The 23,874-nt window shown below is 43.1% G+C and overlaps 1 protein-coding gene across 2 annotated transcripts in view; it reads right to left on the bottom strand.

Annotated features, from left to right (window-relative positions):
- Positions 1 to 2,092: 2,092 nt before the first annotated feature.
- MFAP3L (microfibril associated protein 3 like) overlaps positions 2,093 to 23,874 on the bottom strand; it is a 108,292-nt gene continuing 86,510 nt past the window's right edge. For both annotated transcript variants that reach the window (XM_073606361.1, XM_073606352.1), the window contains one exon: positions 2,093 to 11,711. In XM_073606361.1, the coding sequence (XP_073462462.1) occupies positions 10,879 to 11,711 (833 nt within the window). In that variant the 3' untranslated portion in view covers positions 2,093 to 10,878. The remainder of the gene's footprint in view (positions 11,712 to 23,874) is intronic.

A 23,874-nucleotide genomic window follows, 5' to 3' on the forward strand; every position in this document is an offset into this window, starting at 1 on the left:
CTTTGCTTTATTGAGCTTTCAGGGTGGCATGGTAACTTTCATTATTTATATATTCCTGGGGCAGTAGTGAAGAAAGGAAAGAACATAGAATCAGGCTCCCCAACACTTTGGTGTTCATTTGAGGACACACATTTGCTAAGATTATACAATGCATTCAGAAAGTATTCACAGCACTTCACTTCCACATTTTGTTATGTTAAAACCCCTATTCCAAAATGGATTAAATTCATTATTTTCTTAAAAATTCTACAAAACAGTATGAGTTTGGCACACCTATTGTGGGGCAGTTTCTCCCATTCTTCTTTGCAGGACCTCTCAAGCTCCATCAGGGTGAATGGGGAGCGTTGGTACACAGCCATTTTCAGATCTCTCCGGAGATGTTCAATAGGGTTCAAGTCTGGACTCTGGCTATGCCACTCAAGGACATTCACAGAGTTGTCCTGTAGCCACTCCTTTGTTATCTTGGCTGTGTGCTTGAGGTCGTTGTCCTGTAGGAAGATGAACCTTCGTCCCAGAGTGCTCTGAAGCAGGTTTTCATTAAGGATGTCTCTTTATTGCTGCATTCATCTTTCCCTCGATCCTGAGTAGTCTCCCAGTTCCTGCCACTGAAAAAAATCCCCACAGCATGATGCTGCCACCACCATACTTCACTGTAGGGATGGCATTGGCCAGGTGATGAGTGATGCCTGGTTTCCTTCAGACATGATGCTTGCCATTCAGGCCAAAGAGTTTAATCTTTGTTTCATCAGACCAGAGAATTTTGTTTCTCATGGTCCGAAAGTCCTTTAGGTGCCTTTTGGCAAACTGCAGATGGGCTGTTATGTGCCTTTTACTGAGGAGTGGCTCCCATCTAGCCACTCTACCATACAGGCCTGATTGAGGAGAACATCTCTGCAGCACTCCACCAAACGCTGGAGCACTGTCAGAGTGACCATCGGTTTTTGGTCACCTCCCTAAGGCCCTTCTTCCCCGATAGCACAGTTTGGCCGGGCAGCCCGCTCTAGGAAAAGTCCTGGTGGTTCCAAACTTCTTCCATTTTCGAATGATGAAGGCCACCACTGTGCTCATTGGGACCTTTAACGCTGCAGAAATGTTTCTGCATCCTTCCCCAGAGCTGCGGCTTGATGCAATCCTGTCTCGGAGGTCAACAGACAATTCCTTGGACTTCATGGCTTGGTTTGTACTCTGACATTCACTGTTAACTTTGGGACCTCATATAGACAGGTGTGTCCATTTCCAAATCACGTCCAAATCAACTGAATTTACCACAGGTGGATGCCAATTAAGTTGTAGAAACACCTAAAGTATGATCAGTGGAAACAGGATGCACCTGAGCTCAATTTAGAGTGTCATAGCAAAGGCTGTGAATACTTATGTACATGTGATTTTTTTCTTGTTTTTATTTTTAATACATTTACAAAAAGGATTTCAAACAAACTTCTTTCACTTTGTCATTATGGGTATTGTTTGTAGAATTTTGAGGAAAATAATGAATTTATTTCATTTTGGAATAGGGCTGTAACAAAATGTTGAAAAAGTGAAGCACTGTATACTTCCTTGATGCACTATCAGTGGCCTAAAACATACAGTATTATCCCTCTGGCAACACTACATCCCAACAGTAAAGTTATATCACACTTGTAACTGATAACCTTATATCAACCAGTAGTATTACATCATATTAACAACAAGCCTTCCCCTGGTAACGCTGTTGGCAACCCAGTACAATTAGGCTTTGATTACTACTAGGGTACCAGGGAAGGGTACTCAGAAATTGAGAAGACCTTTGTGTTAACCAAAGACGTAAAACATTTTAGTCCAAGTTGTTCTTTTAAAAATACATTGGATGTTTACATTTTTATTGCCATTTTTTGTTTTGCCTGGAGCTGCCCAACTTCTGCCATGAGACAGTTTCTACCACTCATACATACTGTAGAGTCACCTTTAAGGTGCATTGCCTGTGGAAACTGAAGTATGAACAAAATATTTTATGCCAAGAAACAGAAATGACAACTGCAGATGGGTCAGTGCTTCTTTATAACCTCTGTCTTCTAAAACAGGCTTTCGAAAAGCAAACAAATAGACAATCATATTTCTTTTGTTAGTTTAATGTGTTTCGATTCCTTAACAGCTTCACAGCTATTACATATCAGAGATAGGAACAAAAATTAAGTACAAGGTTTCACAAACACACATAGTTCCATGCCTGTCATTGCACAGAAATAATGGCTATTTGGTCAGTCAATGTAGTGTTTGCCAATACAGAAGGATGGTGACATTGACATACAGTCAGATAAAAAAACATTTATATGCAAGTGAAAAAATTTGATTTATTTCTGGCTAAATGCAAATTTTTAGATTTAGAACAAAAAGTACAAAATGTATGGCCTGCCATAATGGATCATTAACAACTATAACATTTCTAACCTTTTGGTACAATTACATTTTAATCTTACATTGGTAAAAGCACTAGAGGTCTGTGGTTTCTCTCCTTAAGATATATCCTCAGCATTATACAGAAATTACAGAACCCCGCTGAAACACTTAAAGGAAACTGATGTGAAAAATAAAACAGAGGCTTCCATCCTTGAAAAATGCTAATTGTCAATATAGTCTCTGACCTCAATATTTTTGGTGCCTAACCTACAAGTATGCAGATAAGAACTTCTAATTTTATTCTGATTTGTCTGATCTGTTTACTTGCCCAGATCAATAGAACAGCATTTGACAGCTAGCATTTTTAAAGAAGGTGCCTGAATATTTTGTCATGACAGGTTTCCTTTATGGCCTCAATTATAAATGTCAATAAAAAAAAAGTGGAGTTGTTGCCAAGGAATAGAATTGCATAAGTTGTATTAAAAAAAAATTAGCCAAAATCTGACTGGCTGTTATGGGCAAACCCCCCTTTTTTTTCTCCACCTTATATGTATGTGGTCTTTATGTCAAAGAGTTGCAGGACAATATTCACTTTCCTTGACCTAAAAAAATTGCAGGCTCCTGACATTTTTCAGAACCTGTTTTCAATCAACATTTGTCATCTCAGTTTTAGTAAGGTGCTCCATTTATATAACCTTAATCTTGTTTATGTAATATACTAAAGCCAACGGTGGGAAATGCGTACTGTGCTTACGTATAAATCCACAGCCAAAATTGTGACATTCATCAAAATCTGGGCATGAACCAAGTCCCCTTATGAGGCTTCAGAGCATGGTCATACATTTTAAAGAGATTTTTTTTTGGACTGCTGGTCAGTTGAATATGGTAAAATGATGACTGGTGACTTAATAACTAGAACTGTGATGAGTAAAGTTTGAATAGCAACATAACAGCCAATCAGAATCCATCTTGTACTTGTTTGAATACAGTACAGTAATTAGCTGCTCTGGATTATCATATTGAGCTGTTTGCAGCTTGTATACTAGAGATAAGTTAATGTAGTATGCCCATCATTATGGAGAGATCTTCTGCCATGCATGTCTGATAAAAACAGTATTAGTCAAGGGTCAAATTGCTACTCTTTACATAATCAGAAGCCCTTCATGCATAGGTTGTTCTTAATGGTGTTCTCAATTTGTATAAATAATCAGGCAGATCAAAATGTCCGCAAGAAACTTGTGAAAAATACAGTTCAACAGAGGGCCCCTTCAAACATGGCCAGAGCTGGAGAAGGTGTTTAAGGAACCCTCAGAGCACAATGCAGAGCCTTGGGGGCAAGCTACACATGCTCAGTTTGGCGTGTATTGCTATAGTTTTCTTTTCTTGGGAGGGAGCATGTTATCAGCACAGGGCCAATCAGCACTGTCCAGACAGAGGATCAGGGGTCATGCAGCCTCATACGACAGTCAGAGTAGAATGAACCGTCAAGCTTTAACCAGTGCTCATCTGGACACTAATAGAAGTCACAAGACTACACCAACTGCTGATGAGAAAAGGTATTTAGCAGTTTATATTTACTAAAATAATTGCATTTCCATGTTCTGTGTACTGTGGGAGACCAGATATAGTGAATGCAGGGTCCTGGGCTTAGTACCACTTTAAGGCCATATTAGAAATTGAACTGGTGTACCTGTGACCACTGGCAGCATGTCTAAAACCAAATATGCTGCTAGGTTTGAGAGGGTGCACTGTCCATGTGCTGACTCTTCCCTCCACAGAAGGTTATCCTGATACCCTACAATGGAGATGCCCTGGGAACATAAGGATAGCTCAAGGGATCTAGGATCTTGTCAAATACACAGGCCAAAAGACAGGGCCACAAACTGGATTTGCTGCAGATCAACAGCAGAGCCAATAAATTACTGATGTAGAGAAAATAAGGGGACCGTGCAAATACAAGTACATGTCCTTGACATCCTTAGAGGCCAGAATATTTCCATGAAGGGAGGCTGCAACAGACCTGGAGGTCTAAAGAGGACTTGGGATGATTTTTCTCAGCTGGAGACCAAGGTTTTTTTTTTTTTTTTGCTGGGATAGATGAGATGAATACGCTTACCTCTAGTAACATCATTTAGGTCCACTGCAACTCAGAAGAGGTGTTCACTGTTAAAAGGGCATGCACGGCAAATGCTTTTTACATGCCTACTCTGAAACTAATCGACTACAAATCGATTATTAAAATAGTTGTCAACTATTCTGCAGACAGAATCCATTATTTGTTTACAAATCAGAATATACAGCTCATTACACTGTTCATACTTGCCAGTATACACAGTGCAGCACACATACAGCTCAGTACACGATCCATAAGTGTCAGTAAGTGCCTGAAAGCTTGTGAATGTGAGAGAGGTGCAATACCTCATGGGACATGTAGTCTTGGGCAGGAGATAGAAGTGAGTGATTCTAAAAAGGCAGATTTTTTTTTACCTTGCTATAGGGACACTCTATACTATACTTTGCGGCTTGCTATAGGGGTGCTCTAAAGGCGGGAGGACACAGAAGCACCGGTGGGGGACCTCAGAAGAGGAGAAATCAGGGCTGCGCTGTGCAAAACCATAACACAGAGCAGGTAAGTATGACACGTTTGTTGTTAAAGAAAAAAACAAAACAAAAAAAACAAACAAAAAAAAAAACACTTTTACAAATCACTTTAAGGGGTCTGTGCAGGAAGATCTGCATCTGTGACGGAAGATGTAGGCTGATAGACTGGAGGTAATATAAGGCATTAAAATTAGTTAAAAGAAGTTTACCAGTATCGTGCATTATATTTAAAATATTCATATTCATGCAATAAAAGTTTCAGCCTTTAGCACTACTTTAATATAAAAGATCTCTCTCCACCTTACCCGTATTTCAGGTCTGACTTCAAACACCCTGTATATCCTACTGCTGGGTGTATTTATTATTACTTTCAGTTTTTCATAGTATAAATGAACCCCTTATAGTAGTGATTATCTGTTTTTGTACTATAAAGGGCTAATTTTAGATTTTCTAACCCCACGACAGGTAATTTTTTTTTTTTTTTAATTTAACTTGCTTCTAACATTCACTTTTAAAATAAATGTAATTTCTGAACAAAAACCACATACACTGTCCAAAAAGGTGTTATATCGAGAAAAGATTTCCATCATGCTCCTTTGAATTTTCCAGTCACTTTGGTCCCGTCACTGTTCGAAAACGAACGTCGAGTTGATCCCACTAGTGGATTAGAGAATCAAACATTCTGAAGACAAAAATTTTCTAAGGAAAAATCTGTCTGAAAATAATCTAAAATGCTGTTTTGCAGTTTACAGTTTTTTTCTTTAACCACTTGAGGTCCCGGCCATAGCCAAATGATGGCCACAACGTGGACCTCAATTTCCGGGAGGCCGTCATCGGACGTCCTCCCCTGTGCACGCGCACTGAGCGCACCCTGCAGGGCACGCGCTGTGATCACCGAGTCACGGAGACTCGGATGATCACAGATCTGAGTAAGGGGCCGATCCCGGGCCCCTTACCATGTGATCAGCTGTCAGCCAATGACAGCTGATCACATGATGTAAACAAAAGTTCGGTAATCATTTTTTTTTTTCTCCTCACGCTGTCAGCTGACAGCAGCCTCATACAGGGAACAAGATGGCAGACATCCACCAACTCATCTATACAGCAGTACAAGGAAGTCACCATAAACAGGTTCCACAATTAAAGAATAAGTGTGGGGTAAAGCCCAGTACACACTATAAGAAAATTAGATGAATGATCGTTTGGTTTTCCTCAATGTTTCACAGCAAGTCAAAACCGAGGATGATACCAATTGTATGAAAGTTCTTGTACGACAAAAGCTTTTTTTTTTGTGTATTGTTTCTGATCATGTGCAGTCTTTTGTATATAAGTTTTCTCATACAAAAACAGTACACATTAAATGAAAATCTTTAGTTCTGTTCACATACAAGAACATTTTTGGAGTTTGTGCCTTCTGAAAATTTAGTTTGGCAAGTCTGAATCGGATATCGAAAGCTGTGTACACACTATACGAAAATCAAACGATCATGCCTCGTACAAAATTTTTCTTCTGATATTCTTAGTGTGTACTGCACTTAAATGTGGATCACTTGCCACGACTTTAGTCTTTTCCCCTAATGTTTGACAGATCATTACAGCCATGGAAGGTTGAGATGCAAACCAGGAAAATAAGGTTTGGAGAGTGTTTCCAGTCTATTATCTATAAGATATTTATACACCTGCGCATCCTCTATAGCAGTGGTTTTCAACCTCTCTAGTGCCGTGACCCTTGATAAAATTTCCCAAATAGTGGGGACCCCTAACAGCAAAATTATTTTCGTAGCTTGGGTTGTCTGCAGCCAAGGCAAGACAAGTAATTTGCGCCCCTAACCCACAGACATTTAGCGCTCCCTGAGTCCCTTCCACTCATACAGTATTAAACCCCCTTCTGGTACATTTTAGGATGTACCACCCTTTTTGTTCTCTCTTTCCCTTTTATGTCTCTCTATCCTAATTTCTTGTTTTTTTCCCCCCCATCCCTCTCTCTAGCCGTCTTTCTTGTTCTTATTCTTTCTCTCCCTTTTTCTTTGTTCCACCCCCTACTTTCCTCTCCCTTCCATGTATTCTCTATTTTTATTTCTTCTCTTAATCCTTGGTGGGGGGTGGGGGGGGAATGGCATGAGTGGTAGTGTTGTCGGGGAGTTGGGATGAGTGGCAGTGCTGGGGGAAGTTCTGATCAGCCAACTTAGGTGCTTTTGATCAAGGTCATCTGCTGATTTGAGAACTCTAGTGGGTATTTTTAATGGCAACTATAACCACAGGTAGTGTTACTCACTGTGTCTCCGACTTTGTGGTGTCCCGTAGCAGTGACACCCATGCCGAAATCAGGAGATAGGGTCACGTCCAGCCCCTCCAACTTCACATTCCTCACCAGCCAGTTAACCTCCAGTCTCTGCTCCCAGCCATGCACTGAACTGAATGGGCGACTGCGAAGAGGCAGAGTGGGCAGCCGTGCGCTCCAGGAACAGCCCAGCTGGGTGGCCACAGGCTCCAGGAACAGCCGCAAAAAGTCTGGGAGAGCGGTGCGGGCATCAGTAACAGCCCAGGATTCAATGACCCAGGCAAATCATCATTCGACCCCCAGGTTGAGAACCACTGCTCTATAGGGATCTTCAGAGGTTTATTTAAGCTGGGTATACACTACTAGAATTCATTCCACATTTTTCACTCTATAAACATTGTAAGAAAGTTCTTTAATTTTTCTAATCATTAGTGAGGTCAATTCGATGGTTGTTTTCAATAGGGATGACTAGAAAATTTGAAAGAGCAGCATGGGCCTTTTTTCTCTAATGTACAAATTACTAGCAGTGTGTTTTTTGTTTGGTAAAGTCAATTTATTCCAAAAATCAAGTAAAAACAAAATTGAATGAAACATTTGAAAGGTTCTGAGAAATTTTTGTACAAATTTTCATTTGAAATTCTACTAGTGTATAGCCAGCTTAAGACTGGACACTGCTGGTTCAACTGCTTCAACAGTCCGCTGCTTAATAAAGGTTTCAAACTGGTATTGGACCACAAAACACTTAAAAAGGTGTACATTTTTTTCCCCAGTCAGTGGGGTAGAGAACACCTAAAAATAGCGTGGGCATGGGAGAAGTTTTAGTAGTCTTAGGACCTCCCAGGTATTATAGACTGAAACCAAAAGCTGCACCTCTATGTTTAGGTTGGAATGCACAACATCAATAGGATCCAAAATGGTTTCTCTAAGCCTAGACGTTATGGAGGCTGCCTAGGACTCCTCAAGAACAACTTCATCTGGCCAGGATTTTTGAGACTCTTCTTCAGAGCCTCTGCAACTAAGGTTTAAAGGCCACTAAAGCTGCAGGCAGATAAAATAATGATCTGCAGGGGAAGATATTAAGGTACGCTTATGTCCTCTGTGGTTAGAGTCAACAATTAAAATTGCAATTTGGCTCATAAAATCTTGCATAACTGCAGTGAATTTCTCTGGAAGTGGTCCAGACCCGATGGAGGACTCTCAGGAATGTGAAGACTCAAGTAGGGGACAACCTTCTAGGCTGTTGGTATCAGGCCCTTGAGAGGGAACACTGCAGGCTGCCTCAGCATTGTTATCGGACTGTGAGCCAGAAGACCCAATACGGTGGAACTACTCCTTTTATGTTTGGGGTCCAATATATTGCACCTCAAATGGGAACAACTTCGCCCTAAAAACAAGCATAAACCTTGATCACTTATGGACTGACTGCTGAAGTAGGAGATGTATAAATAATCTGAATAGATCAGGTCACTGAAGGTGGCAGCAAGGACTAAAATGATTTTTCTCTTGCAATAAGGCAGAGTGTGTGCACGTGCACCACTCCAGCTAGTGATGCAACACTTAACTCCTTAGAGTTTTAACCCTTTTTGTGAAAAACAAAAAAGGGACTACTATGGCATCAAAGAGTTCTAAAGAAACAAAGTAGCTCCTGGTGCTTGGTCCACATGGCATATCAGACAAGTCTTTAGGGACCGGGTGACATCAAAGGCTCTGCTATGGCTCTGGACCTAGAAAGCACTCAGGAAATCGCTCTGTGGCTGAATGTACACAGAAAATAAATTTAACAAGCCCAGTGCCCAAATTTCACATTCCAGGCAGGCCCCAACATTGTCAAGTCCAGTGAGATCCGGCCTCCAAAGCTATTACTAAAGATACACCAATCTAGCTGCATAAAGGACCAGCAGCATGTAAATTAAGTCTTGAACAAAAGTATAAAAAAGGCTAAGAAAACAAAAACTTTTCTCAATAGTGAAAAGGCGGCCATCCTCTTAGGGTTCTAGCAAAAATCTGGGAATGGTAGAGGTCATACCAGGCTGGTCCCTGTTTTTTTGCCAGTGTCCAAAGTCTTCTCTAGGTGGCAGTATAACCCGAATGTCTCTGAATCATATGTACTTCAATGAACGAGAAAGAAAGAAATATTTTAAAAGTGTATATTAAAACAGCATTGTATAGATGATGAAATGGAAGAGAAGTTACCATCCTTGCAACTATAACCATTTCTTACACTGCCTCCAACTACTACAAAGGTCTCCATATTAATCTTTTTAATTAGAAGTACAGAAATAGCAGTACAACTAGCCTTCAATATCTCCTCAGTGACCTTAGTATTCTTTAATGAAATGAGAGGTGGTTAAGGATATGATGATCTGCAAAACGGTCATCTCTAATTTTCCTGTATACCGCTGTAAAAATGGCTATTAAAAAAAAGGTATTAGTAAAAATTGATAATACTAAGAGTTTGATTGTAAACAGCATTAAAAGGGCAAGCCAGCAAGAATCCTGTGAAGGAATATCAGAAGACTGCCTACTGTTCTAGACATACAACTCCAATCTGTGCAAGGTGACTGCAAAACTGAGTACATTTCCACTTTATTTTCAAATTAGAAGGAAGACATGCTTGTACTGGAACTTTAATAATACTTTAAAATCTCAGGCACTCTAATTTATAAATATGGCCTAGGATGTGATGAACAGAAAAGTCTAAGAACATTCTGTTCTCTCCCTGCACAGTTACACTGCTTCTGGCATATGCCCAAACTGTAAGTTATAAATAACAATGAGAAATCCTGTTTGATGGCAAACAGGTCTGTATGTGGGGAGTTCTGTACAGATTTTAGGGTGTGTCTAAGAAAGTATAATCTAACCTTCATATATAGCATTTATGTAAATAGGGAAGAACGATCCCCTCCTCTTTGGCATTTTCTGACATGTCAAGGAGCTCAGCTCAAAGCACTACATTACACAATATTGTCCACTTAGTTCAAAGCATGATCAGTAGAAAAAAAAATGGATGCTTGTTCTTTTTTTGGCAAAACTGTGATGACTTAACCAGACCTTTCTAAAACAGTAATCTGTTTAAAGGACAAAATATATTGATTTTACACTTGACAATAGAAGAGCAGCACTCTGATTGTCAAATGACAAGGCCCTTGGGCTTACTAATGCATTTGGAAAGCTTATACATGGTTAGTTCCATTTCTTGTTGAAGGTGAAATACCATTAAGCAAATGTTCCCTGTCATTCGCAAGCCTTCAGCAGTAGAGCCATTTCAATCTGAAACAATATTTACAAATGTATCATGACATTTCATTGGCAGAACATAAAAAAAATGAAACCAGTGGGTTAACAAAAAAAATAATAAATACATATTTAGAGAGTCTACCGTAGCTATATTTTTAGTGTGATACCAACTTTCTTATATGACAAAAAGAGTGCAGGTGTATATCCGGTGGTATGTCATTGAATGCCATAAAACTCCACTCTTATCAAAGCTGCAGGTGAGCCAGCTAATGATTTTGGGGAGGAATTTTTTTTTTTTTCTAGTAAGGCTAGGTGGCAATTTGTTAACATCTTCTCTATAAGGTGCTCCAAGTATCTATTAGTGATATGCATAGATGTCCTATCTAGACATGGCTTTCATATATAATACACGTAGTGGGGTTATCTGGGGGAGGTTCAGTTGGTTCAGAAGTCTGAGTACATGCTCTTGTTGTGGAGTCATCTTTTACACTTGATGGTATGCTGTCCTGTGATTCTGTATCCAAACAGTGTTTCTTGGCCATAGGATGTACAGACACTGTTATAGCAATTTGCCGAGAGGGCTCATGTACAGAGGAGGCATCTGACTCAGCTGTTGGAGAATCACTCCGCTGCAAAGCATTAGGGATGGTGAAGACTTCATCCACATCACAAACTTCCTGACCAACAGCTCCCTGTCTTACAAATAAATGCCCTGGTTCATCCAGGCCAACAACCTCCATGATTTCTTCCATTATAATCCTGCAGTTCATGATAAGAGGGGGTAAAGGAACACTTCTGGCCAGTTCCTCAATATATCGTGCAAACTCCATTGTTTTAAATTGAGTGACTTTGGCAAGCTCGAGTGTCTTGGCAGAAGTGATGATGGGAATTCTTTTTGCAATCTCAAAAGCCTTTTGTAATTTCTCTGCACCTTCTGTCCTGAAGAATTCATTAATGGCTTTTTCTGTCTTCTTCAAATGACTGCTCATCATACACAATCTTGTTATATTTAGTACCATCACTATGGTAAATGCCACCAGGCAGACAATCATGTAGTAGATTCCCATGTCACCAGAGGTAAAAATTACTCTCAGAGTAACTGTATTGTTTACAGTGCCATGGGCATTGGTAGCAACACAAGTGTATTTTCCTCTATCCTCGAAAGATACACTGGTGATATTTAAAAGTCCACTATCAAGAAACCACCATTTTCCAGCTGAAAAAACAAAAAACAAGGAGATTAATATACTGTCAGTTCTTAATAAAACGATATACTTTCTCGTATTTCACCTGCTGAAGCAAGTGTGTATATGAAACACAGGCAACAAAATACAAACAGCTATATGTGAAAATGAGAGTAAATGCAACAAGAAGTCAATTCGTATGGACTAAAATATACTATGAATGAATCACAACATATAAAAAGGTAAGAAGGCACATTAGAACGAAATAGGATTTTGACTCATCACAGAATCATTTTCTTGGAGTACATTACAGGAAACAGGATGAGAACTCCGGTACATAGGGTTATGATGCTGTCGTCTTCTGGAGATTTGGACACTGGCAAAACAAAGTTGCAGGAATAACCCACAAAAAACCCTCTGGCTCCAAGCATGCCTTAGATTTATTAGCAAGCAATAGTAGGAGTGGCTTTAAGGGTGGAGACAAGGGGGCTGTGTTCTGTAATGTACTCCAAGAAAAGAATTTTAATGGCAATTCAAAAATCCTATTTTCTTAGTTGTACATTATGGGATACAGGATAACCGTTCAGGTATATTAAAGAAGGAGAAAAGCAGTTTAACTGAATAGTGAGTAAAACAGCAAACAAAACACTAACAGGCCCACAAAAACGAACAGGTAAGTAGAAGTGGCGCAACAGAAATGAATGAAGAACCAAACAACTGGAGCTGGCAATGGCTGATGCCTGAACATCCACCCAATAAAAAACTTAAAGAACATGTAAGCAGAAGACCAGGCAGCCTTGCAAATCTGAGAAGCAGATGCCATGAAAAGCCCATGAAGCACTCAATTATCTACTGGAGTGAACTTTGACCAGTAATAGAGGAAAACCTGCCTTTGAGGTCAAAAACTTGTTGAATTCATCTAGCGATACTGGAATGAAAAGTAGAGTCACAATGTTGAAATGGAGCTGTGCCTGAAAGATAAACTTTACCAGCACAATCCAGGCAATGGACAGGGAATCTTTTTATGAATCCCTTTTTTGAAGTTTAGGTGCAGAACAGAAGGAAGGTAAAACAATGCCACCTTAAGAAAAAAAAGTCCCTGGGTCTCAAAACAACCTTTTCCTTGAGTAGCAAGTAAGGGTTCTTTACAGGTTAAAGTGTTTGTAAAGGTTTTTTTTTTTTTTTAAACAAACATGTTATATTTACCTGCTTTGTGCAAGGGTGTTGCACAGAGCAGCCCCAAACCTCCTCTTCTGGGATGCCCGCCGGTGCTCCTGGCTTTCCATGGGGGCATCCATGCGGGCTGGCTCCCGAGGCCCGCTGCTGCGTACATTGTCCAATGAGGAGAGAGACAGTGGCTGGAGCTGCTGACCTTGTGCACATCGCTGGATCGGGCTCAGGTACAAAAAAAAGGGGGTCTGGGGGGCATCTGCAGCATAGATTTTTCACCTTAATGCATACAATGCATTAAGGTAAAAAGTATTCAGACTTTTCAGCCACTTTAAGGTCACCAACTCAGAAACTCAACTTGAAGTGACATTGACAAGAAAGGCAACCTTGTGAGTAAAGATAGACAGCACAGTATCCCTAATCAGATTGTGAAGGCAAGAGCATCCCTTGACCTGGAGACAAACCTGCTGAGTTTTTTTTGTTGAAACTGGAAGCAAGGAAGTTCACATTTGGCATGCCCTACCTATGACAGAGGTCTTGAAAAACCTCTGGAGGAAAAGATCATTTTCCAGTGTCCAGATATTGATAACTGGGGAAGTCTGCACAGCAGCTAAGGCTAGAACATGAAGTTCTGCCCAAGCCAGAATCTGATCTAATTCTATTTGAGCAGTGAGACTTCTGGCGTCTCCCTAATGGTTGATATAAGCCACAGGCATTGTGTTATCTGATTCCTAGTTTAGTTACCTTACAGATGAGAAGTTCAGCATTAAAAAGGGAAAACTGTGTTTACCCTGAGTTCCAGAATGTTGATCAGGCTGAACTTCCTCCAATGACCAAGTTCCCTCTACTTAGAGGGTGCCTAAGATTTCTCCCCAGCTAGATGGCATCTGCAAAAAGCACCTTCCAAACCATTGGCAGGATTTCCAGTTTCCGTGTCAAACTTTTGAGACACTATGCCAGAACAAGCCTGGTTAGGCATATGGAACAATCCAGAGACTGTACCCTCTTGTCCCACACTACCAGAATATCAAGCTGCAACAGTCTTGAGTGAAATTGGGTATATGAAACACCATTAGGTCCAAGACCTTCAAGCAAAAAAGGAGGGCCGGGTGGCTCCTGTACTGCAGAAGAGAGACTAAAATTTATCCACAGGAAAACCTTGGACAGGGCCGTGTCTAGGACTAGACCCAGACATTCTAAAACAAAAATGTTTTCAGTGCCGATTTCTTGAGACTTGGGATCCATCCAGATCTGTGAGATCTGCATGGTCCATTGGTCTTTGGCTGATAGAGCAGGAGTTGACTATTCCTTCAGAAGAGAGGGTTGTCCAGATATCTACTATTTGGATGCCCTGAGAGCAAAGCAATACAATAACAGGGTAAAGGCCTGAAGTGCAGTGGACAGGCCAAAAGCTAAGGGTTTTAAATCTATAAGGTTGTGCATCAGTGAAATGAAAGAAGCCTTGGTGTGCCCAAAAGATGAGGATATGTATGTAGGTATCCTTGATGTCCACAGAGGCCAGAAACTCTCAGATGGAGGGAAACCATAACAGACCAGGTGGAATCTCAACAGAATTTTTGTACTCTAGTATTTAACATTTTTAGATCTAGTATGGGAAAGATGGCCACTTTTGCTTTGAGGATGGTAAACAGGTTTGAATAGAAACCTCTCCTTTTTTGGGTCAAATGCATATGACTTTCTGAAACAAAAAGTCTAAAATGTCCTCGGACCAGATGAATAAACAGACTATACCCGCAATCTGACAAGTGAGGAAGTCCCCTCATTGTTAGGAGGACTTGCTCACTTAATTAAGGCGCTTAGGGATCCAGGACTTACAGTGGAACAGAGTTCCAGGCTTTGCCTTGGACCTTGAGAGAAACCAAATTAACTCCATTTAGCTTCAGGAGTGTTGCCTTTTGAGTACTCTTCGCCTCTTAGCCAGAGGACTACAATAAAATGGTACCCATCTGCACACTGCTTTGGCATACAGTGAAATCTTCTGGTAATAAATAAAAAGGCTTCAGCTTGGTCTCCTACCCAAGGGAGAACCCTCCCCCAGCACGTTTCACACAATAGGGGCTTAATCATAGAGGCCTCTAAGATTAACCCCTTACTGGAAAAAACATGTTAGTGAGGATATTCCCATGGGAAGGAGGCCAAGCTGAAGCCATTTTTTGCTAAGAGGAGCTCACTATATGCCAAGGCAGTGTTTTGTTGCAGTGCTATTTTTAATATTTGCCAAACAATATCTGCTAACCCAGGGGTAGGCAACCTGGGGCCCTCCAGCTGTTGCAGAACTAAAAGTCCCATCATGCCTCTGGGAGTAGTTGTAACTGCCAACCTCACAATGCCTCATGGGAAATGTAGTTTCACAACAGCTGGAGGGCCCCAAGCTGCCTACCCCCATGCTTGCCCATTGACTCAATATAGAGTGGGGCCCACAGGCAAGAGCTCTAGCTGATGGAGGACAGAAGGATTCTTCAGGACAGATGCAGGATCCCAGGACATAACCTTGGACTAGAACTCTAGGATCTGGCATATGTATATAGTCACAATAGCAGGTTGCAGGGCAGGACTTGCGAGGGAGAACAAGGTCTTACCCTAGATTTCACATATATGTGGCTCTGCATGATGCATTTTCAAGTGCACAGCAGTTTATTAATTTGAATAGGCTGCTGTGCCTACGTTTTCTGTATGAAAAAGTTCATTGCACCCATTTCAAAACACGGCCATGTGAATATAAATCGCACCATGTTTTTCAGTGTGTGGGGTGCCATAATGGCACCCACACTCGTTTTTTTAAAGCAGCGCATTTTGTGTGGGGCTGCAGGAATGCGTGCAATTTACATGTACTCCTGCACCCACACAAATGTGGACCTAGCCTTAGAGAGAGCCTCTAGCCTTTTTTCCACTGGGTCTTTGAAAACCGGGATGTCCTCAGCAGGGACAGTCAAGTCTGGCTGAGACAAAAAACGGCTGGGTCCGCAATGTGGACAGGCCACTTTAGGAACCCCACCTCCATAGGGTATTGTTGGGCAAAATGTTTGGGAGGGGCAAAGATCTTTACCTTGTTAGGTCAATATCTATACAGGAACAGATGCAATAGGTAATGCACTGGAAATGTCTTAACAGGTTGGGGGCACCCAGGTTAGTCACTTTAGCTGTAGCCAACACAGGCAGCTCCAAGTCTAGGCATGTGCAGACTGAGTCAGTAAGGACTGAGATGGTATCCTAAAGTTTTGGAGTTTGCAGATTGGGGGGGGGGGGGGGATTCTGATGGGGTCCCTAATGTAAAGGGAGGAACTCTGATGGGTCCCTGATTTTTTTTGTTTTTTTTAGCCAATACATATTTGTAAGATATATAATGTGGCCCTCAAACTGAAAAGTTTGGAGACCCCTTCTGTAGAAAGGTAATCCAGGGAATTTGGATGGAGAGGGTTTTTTTTTCCCCTGTTAGAGCTAACTGGCAAACTGCACATGAAAAAAAAAAAGGTCAACAACTTGACTAGGCTTTCAGGTAGAGATACCTGCATTACAAGAATGGCTAAATAAAACATTATATATAGTAACCAGACACATGTACTTATCTAGCTGCTTGCTTGGCGCTGAAATAATAACCAATAATAATCATTAGCGGTTGCTTAATATTCTTAATGACTCATCCAACAGCTAATGCAATAGTTCCTTTAATGTATTTACTTGCTCATTTCTGCTGTTATACTATTGGCGAATACAAAGCAGTGTACCATGGCGGCAATTTCCTGAGTCAGAACACACTGTCTGAATGGCAGGAAATAACAGAGATCTGAAATAACACGTTCTTTTAGAATTTGTACTAGGTAATGAATGCACTACAGCACAGACCGTCCCCCCTGGATTATTCTAATACTGGCATGACATTTTGTTAGCTACTTTTCCATTAGCAGCAAGACCATCAACGCTACTTAAATTAAATCTGTTCTAAGTTCACAGTTTGATGAAACTCTCAGCCCAATGAAGATAGCTTGTCATATTTACTGTACACCGGCCTGTTGGAAATATAAATAAGGGACTATGCCAGGTGTAATATTGTGAATAAGCTGATTAACATACATGAGCATATTTCATTTTATGGGGTCTTTTTTTCCTTAAAGGCCAAGTTCACCTTTGGAACATGTTACATGTTCCATTTGTATTTAGGGTGGAACATGTAACATGTTCCAGTTCCTGCCCCCTCTCCCCCACCCTCCCTTTGCCACGTACCTGCTGACACTTTTTAAAAACCAGTGTGGCTGTGCAGGGCTCTGCCCACATAGCTGCGTCATTCATTCATAGATTTCTGTGAATGAATAAACTACAAGTACCCTCTTTCATTGCTGCAGATGACTTGTAGTTCTCAATGGGCTGCAGGGGGGCTGATGAGTGCTCTGGTAGTCCACTGACATGTCCGGCAGCTTTCAACTAGAAAGCCTGTACAGAGGTATTGATCATGGGTGCAATGATTTCAAGGCTTCTGTGGGGAAAAAAAATAAATAAATGCACATCTTTTTCTGCAAAAAGATGTGCATTAATTTATTTTTTCATGGAAAGGTGAACTTATCCTTTAAAATTGTTATGCAACAATGACAAAGGTGTGTAAAACACGGTCAGTGCTCAAAGTCACAATAAGGTCTGGTTCACACATATGCAGGTTGCAGTTTGCATATTCTAGATGCGTTTTTCAATACACATTTTTGATCCATTGAAGTCTATGGAACCAAAAACCAGAAAAAAAAGTCCCTGGCCCTTTCCATAAAATGCACAGATGTGAACGTGACCCATGGGAAACCATGTTAAATGGACTGTAGTGCGTTTCTGCAAAACTGAAAACGCACTAAAAAAAAATGCATAGGTGTGAACCAGGCCTAAATGAGAGAAAAGTCCATAATGTTTATGTGATGACCAGGGAACATCAGAAACAGGTGGATGCCAAACTCCAGCAGCCCCTGGTATATCTGGGAAGGATCCCTCATAGGCATGCAAAGGAAGAGAGGGAGAAAGAGTGAGTGAGAGAAAAATCCATTACATGGAATTATGCGCATTCCCACCAATATTACCCCCCCTTTTTTTTATAGAAACTCAACTGTTTTGGCAATGCTAACATGTATGATTATAATCACGCCTTATAATCATATTAAGGTGGTGGCAGACTTTGGTGTTTGGTGCAACGTTATCAAAATCTTTTCACAATATTTTTCACCAGCTTAGATTATTGTTCACATTTCTCTGATTATTATTCCTACTTCCTATGTACTAGCATTTGTATTTTTTAACCCCTTCCCGCCGACCGTACGCACATCTGCGTACTCGGCTTTCGGGGGTTATACCGGGATGATGCCCACTGCTGCAGGCATCATTCCGGTACCGTTGTTTCGAGCGGGCCATCGGCTATCCGTATATAACAACCGATGTGGCTAAAAGCCGCTCGGCTGTTATACCGGAGGACGCCCCCCCCTCCCGCCGCTCTTACCGGGCCTCCTGTGCGATCGGGAGGCCCGGTGTCCAATCAGCTGCCTCTGGCGGCTGTGGGCGGGCTGGAACGAAGCTGTGGGCGGCTTCGTTCCAGCCTTCTCAATGTGAACGCGGAAGCGACGTCATAAAATGGCGCCAAATTAAAAAAAATACACAGTATTCAGAATCGCCTTTTTCAGCGATCTGAATAATTTGAAGTGCAGAGGAGGGATGGGGGGTCTTTTAGACCCCCCATCTCTCCATAAAGAGTACCTGTCACCACCCATTACTGTCACAAGGGATGTTTACATTCCTTGTGACAGCAATAAAAGTAAAAAAAAAATTTTTTTTTTAAAACACAATTTATAAGTATAAAAATAAATAAAATAAATAAAAAAAATAATTTTTTTTAAAGCGCCCCCATCCCCGCGAGCAGCGAAGAAAACGCATACGGAAGTCGCGCCCGCATATGTAAACAGTGTTCAAATCACACATGTGAGGTATCGCTGTGATTATTAGAGCGAGAGCAATAATTCTAGCCCTAGACCTCCTCTGTAACTCTAACCTGGTAACCGTAAAAAAAAATTTAAATCGTCGCCTATGGAAATTCATAGCTACCATAGTTTGTCGCCATTCCACGAGTGCATGCAATTATAAAGCATGACATGTTTGGTATCTATTTACTCGGCGTAACATCATCTTTCACATTATACAAAAAAATTGGGGTAACTTTACTGTTTGGATTTTTTAAAATTCCTGGAAGTGTCCCTTTTCCAAAAATTTGCGTTTAAAACACTGCTGCACAAATACCGTGTGATATAAAATATTGCACAATCTCCATTTTATTCTCTAGATTCTCTGCTAAAAAAATATATATAATGTTTGGGGGTTCTAAGTAATTTTCTAGCAAAAAATATGGATTTTAACTTGTAAACACCAAATTTCAAAAATAGGCTTAGTCACGAAAGGGTTAATGGAGTAACTACAGCCACAGCAGACTATGCAACTGCTATGCAGCCCTAGGGCAGAAAAGGACCACAACTGTCTGGCTACATGGTGATTTTCACAGATATAAAAAAATTAAACATTTGCAACTGAATGTAAGCAGTTTTGGAACCTCTACACTATTTCTATAAAGGTTACTAGCATTCAGTATTACTAAGAAACTGTGTACATTGGGGAGACAATAGCCCTAGACATGTACAAGTGTTATAAATGAAGAAAGGAGATAACAAGTTGCAGCATCTGCTGATCTCTGAGCTGCTAGCATTCTGCTCTGCAGCTTGAGAGGTGCAAGGGCTTCACCCTTGAAATTTGCACACCATGGAACTCAAAGCACATTGTAAGGGGCACGCAAACACCCATAGCCACCAACACTCAAAGAGGACATCCTCCCAAGGCTTCCTCAATACTGTGCCTTCTCACAGTATGGGTATAGTAGGAAAGAGAACTAGTGTCTGTGGATGCCGACATCAGGGTATACCCAGCATACTGCTGTCCATTCAGGGGGACCTGCAACGTAGCAGGCCGCATTCCTTCCTGGCCTGAGCACAATGGACAATGTGGCTCAGCAGACACGGGTGATCTATCTGGACATAGTCACGGACTCTGGATGCCTCTGCTGCAATCTCACCGATACCCAGGAGGGTGGATTATGAACCTGCTTCAGCTGTGCAGATCTTCTGCCAAAACATTTGGGGAAGCCAGGGTCATGACCCATCCATACTAATCAGCAGCATATGTCAGAGGCTAAGCCAGCCACCAAGGACTTGAGCCGTAACGAATGTGAGGAAGGCAGCTAATACATTCATCAATTTTTTTCGTTCTACCAGTAGCTTGAACGGAAAAAAAAAAAAAAAATCCGATTACCCAATCCACACATTCAATGTGGGGAATCACTCCGGCTGTGCTATTGTGTTCTGATGATGGGGAGCAAATACAAAAAGCAGTGCTGCCGGTTATAAAAAACAAAAAAGAACAAAACACAGGCTGCAAAACCCTTGCAGCCGAAGCATGCATCCGAAGATGCGCCCACATCTACCTTGTAAAATCTGGTGAAAGTGTGTACTGACGACCAGGTAGCCGCCTTACACACCTGGGACCCTTGAAGCCGGAAGGCCCAGGAAGCACCAAATCCCCTGGTAGAATGCGCCGTGATGGGAAAGGGAGGCGCCCGCCCCCTATGGCATAAGCCTGAGCAACCATCTGTCTGATCCACCGAGAAATGGTGGCCGACGAGACCGCCAGGCCCTTCTTCGGACCAACCACTGAGACAAGCAGAGTCCGACCTCCGTAAAGGAGCCGAAGCAGACATATACACCCGCAGAGCCCGGACCACATCCAGAGAATGTAAGGCGACCTCCTTGGGATGCGACAGCCGAGGACATAAGGACGGAAGCACAATGTCCTCATTTAGATGAAAGGCAGAAACTACCCTCGGAAGAAAAAAAAAAAAAAAAAAAAAAAAAAAAAAAAAAGAGGGCTGCGGACGTAGCACTGCCTTATCCTTGTGGAGAATCAAATAGGAAGACTTGCATGACAAGGCCGCCAACTCAGAGACCCGCCTTGCGGACGTAATAGCCACTAGAAAGGCTACTTTCTGAGAGAGCGTCAGTAAAGGGATCTCCCTAATGTTCGCGAACGGCGGTTTCTGGAGAACCGAGAGCATCAGATTCAGATCCCACAGGGGCAGCGGCGGGCATACCGGAGGGGCCACATGCCGAACTCCCTGAACAAACGTACGCGCCAATAAGTAAGCCACCAGGGGCCGCTGAAAAAAAAGATAGCCAGGGCTGATATCTGTCCCTTAATGGTGCTTACTGCAAGCTTCTAATCCACTCCCCGCTGCAGAAACAGCAGGATCCTGGAAACCGAATATGAACGCGGATGCCACCCCACCTCCTCACACAGGGAGATGTAGGCCTTCCAGGTGCGATGATAAATCTTCCGGGAAGAAGACTTTCGTGCCCTCAGCATTGTGAAAATAACCGAAGCCAACAGCCCTCGGTCCCTCAGCACCTGGCTTTCAACAGCCATGCCGTTAAAGCCAGAGACGGTAAAGCAGGGTGGAGTATCGGACCTTGAGACAGAAGGTCCTCCTGCACCGGCAGCCGCCAAGGAACATCCGCCACCATTCGCACTATGTTGGCGTACCAAGGACATCAAGGCCAGCCTGGGGCAATCAGAATCACCGGAATCCCCTCAGCCTCCACTCTGCGTAGCAGAAGAGGGAGGAGCCCGAGAGGGGGAAAGGCATAAATTAGCCGATAATGCCCCCATGGGGCCACCAACGCGTCCGCCCAGGGATCCCTTAACCTGGCCACAAACCTCTGCACCTTCCGATTGAGCCGAGAGGCCAGGAGATCAAGATCCGGCATGCCCCACCGTAGGCAAATGAGCCGGAACACTTCCGGATGCAGTGACCATTCCCCCTGGTCCAGCAACTGACGACTGAGGTAGTCCGCCTGACAGTTTTCTACGCCCGGAATGTACACGGCTGACAGAGCTGGCACGTGCCGTTCTGCCCACTGCAGGATGTGGGAGACCTCCAGCACCGCTGCTGAGCTCCTTGTCCCTCCCTGATGATTGACATACGCCGCCGCGGCGTTGTCCGACTGGATCCTGACCAGATGACCCTGCAGCCTCTGCAACCATGTGGAGAGGCACCGCCTGATCGCCCGCAGCTCCAGCACACTGATCGACAGGCATTATTCCACCTGCGTCCAGTGACCCTGGGCCGACTGGATGCCCAAGATCCCCCCCCCAGCCGGTCAGACTGGCGTCCGTCGTGATCACCGTCCAATGAAGAGGAAGGAATGATTTCCCGGACCAAAGGGCCGGAGACCTCAGCCACCAGGGAAGCGAATCTCTGGCTAGATGGCTCACCCGGATATGACAATCCAGGGATGTCGGAGATTTGTCCCATTTGGAGAGGATCTCTTTCTGCAGTACCCAAGTGTAACGCCTCGAAGGTGGCTACGATGAGGCTCAGAACTCGCATGTAAAAACGCAGCGATGACCACCTGCGGGACATCAGTAACCGCACCGCAGAGTGGAGAGTCTGCAGCTTGCTTGAAGGAAGAAAGACTCTCGCCTTTGAGGAGTCCAGAATCAACTCCAAGTACTCCAGGTGCTGGGTCGGCAGCAATACCGACTTCTGGAGATTCAACACCCAGCCAAACTCCTGAAGAGTCTGCATGGTGATCGCCACATCCTCCCTTAGTTCTGAGGCAGAAGCTGCTCTCAGGAGGAGATTGTCCAGGTAACCCACGATCGCGATTCCTTGTTGTCTCAGCAACGCCAGGATCGGAGCCAGCACCCTTGGAGCCGACGCCAAGCCAAAGGGAAGAGCAGCGACCACGGAACGAACCGATTCCATCCTGAACCTCCAAACCTTCACAAAACAATTGAGGGCATAGAGATCCAGGACCGGACGGACCCCTTTCTTCTTCGGGATTACAAACAGATTGGAGTAGAATCCTGAAACCTTTCCGACGTTGGTACAGGCACTATCACCCCACGCAGTAGCAAGTCCTGTACTGCCCCAAACAGGGCCTCCCGACGAGACAGAAGGAGATGAAGGTTGGAGGGAAAAAAACCTGTCTGGCGAACAAGAAACTCTATCTTGTAGCCTGACAAAACCAGTTCGCAGACCCACTGGTCAGAAAGAAGAGAAGTCCACCGGTCTGCAAACTCCCGAAGGCGACCCCCTGCCTGAGAGCTGGGCGGGGGGTGAACCTTCAAGCGGTGGCGGATTTGTTCACAGGCTTGTTAGGCTTTCGATACCAGGGACGCTTTTGTCCCTCAGCGGGCACCCTGTTGGACTGGGAATGCTTACCCGTCGAAACGAGAGGACGAAAAAAAACGCTTCTGAGCGGAAAAAGAGGGCCCTGCCTTTGGCGTGGCTCCTTCCCCTTTCTGGACTGTGGGAGCAAAGTATTCTTACCCCCCCAGTAACATCTTTAATAATGTCATCCAGAGAGGCGCCAAACAGCCTCCCACCTTGGAAGGGTAACTCCGCCAACGCTTTCTTAGATGTCTAGTCCGCAGACCAACACTTGAGCTCTAGAAAGTAAGGGGGCCGTATCCAGGGCCGCATCACAAGTATACTTAAGGCCGTGCACCAACTGGTCTGCCAGTTCCACACAGACTGGGGAAACCTGCTCCTTCCCCAACTCGCTGTGCAACAACTTAGCCCATTCAGTAAGTGTTTGTGACACCAGAGCCGTGACTAACACTGGCCGAAACGCCGACTCCACCACCGTAAACATAGACCGGGCAACCGCCTCGGCCCTTCTGTCGGCAGAGTCCTTAAAAGAGGGGGACCCTTCCACCAGAATCATGGTCACTCTATTTAACCTAGATACCAGAGGGTCAACGACCAGAGATGTCCATTTTTTCAGGAAACTCTCCTCAAAGGGGTAACACACCGCCAATCGCCTCGGGACTGAAAAGGCATGCTGCGGGTGTTCCCACTCTCTGTAAATAAACTTATCAAAATAATTCAAGTAGGGAAACACCTTAGCGGTGCAGACCAGCTTGTGGGACCCAAAAGGG

This window comes from Aquarana catesbeiana, linkage group LG01, assembly GCF_042186555.1.
Source record: "Aquarana catesbeiana isolate 2022-GZ linkage group LG01, ASM4218655v1, whole genome shotgun sequence".
Taxonomy (NCBI): Eukaryota; Metazoa; Chordata; class Amphibia; order Anura; family Ranidae; genus Aquarana; species Aquarana catesbeiana.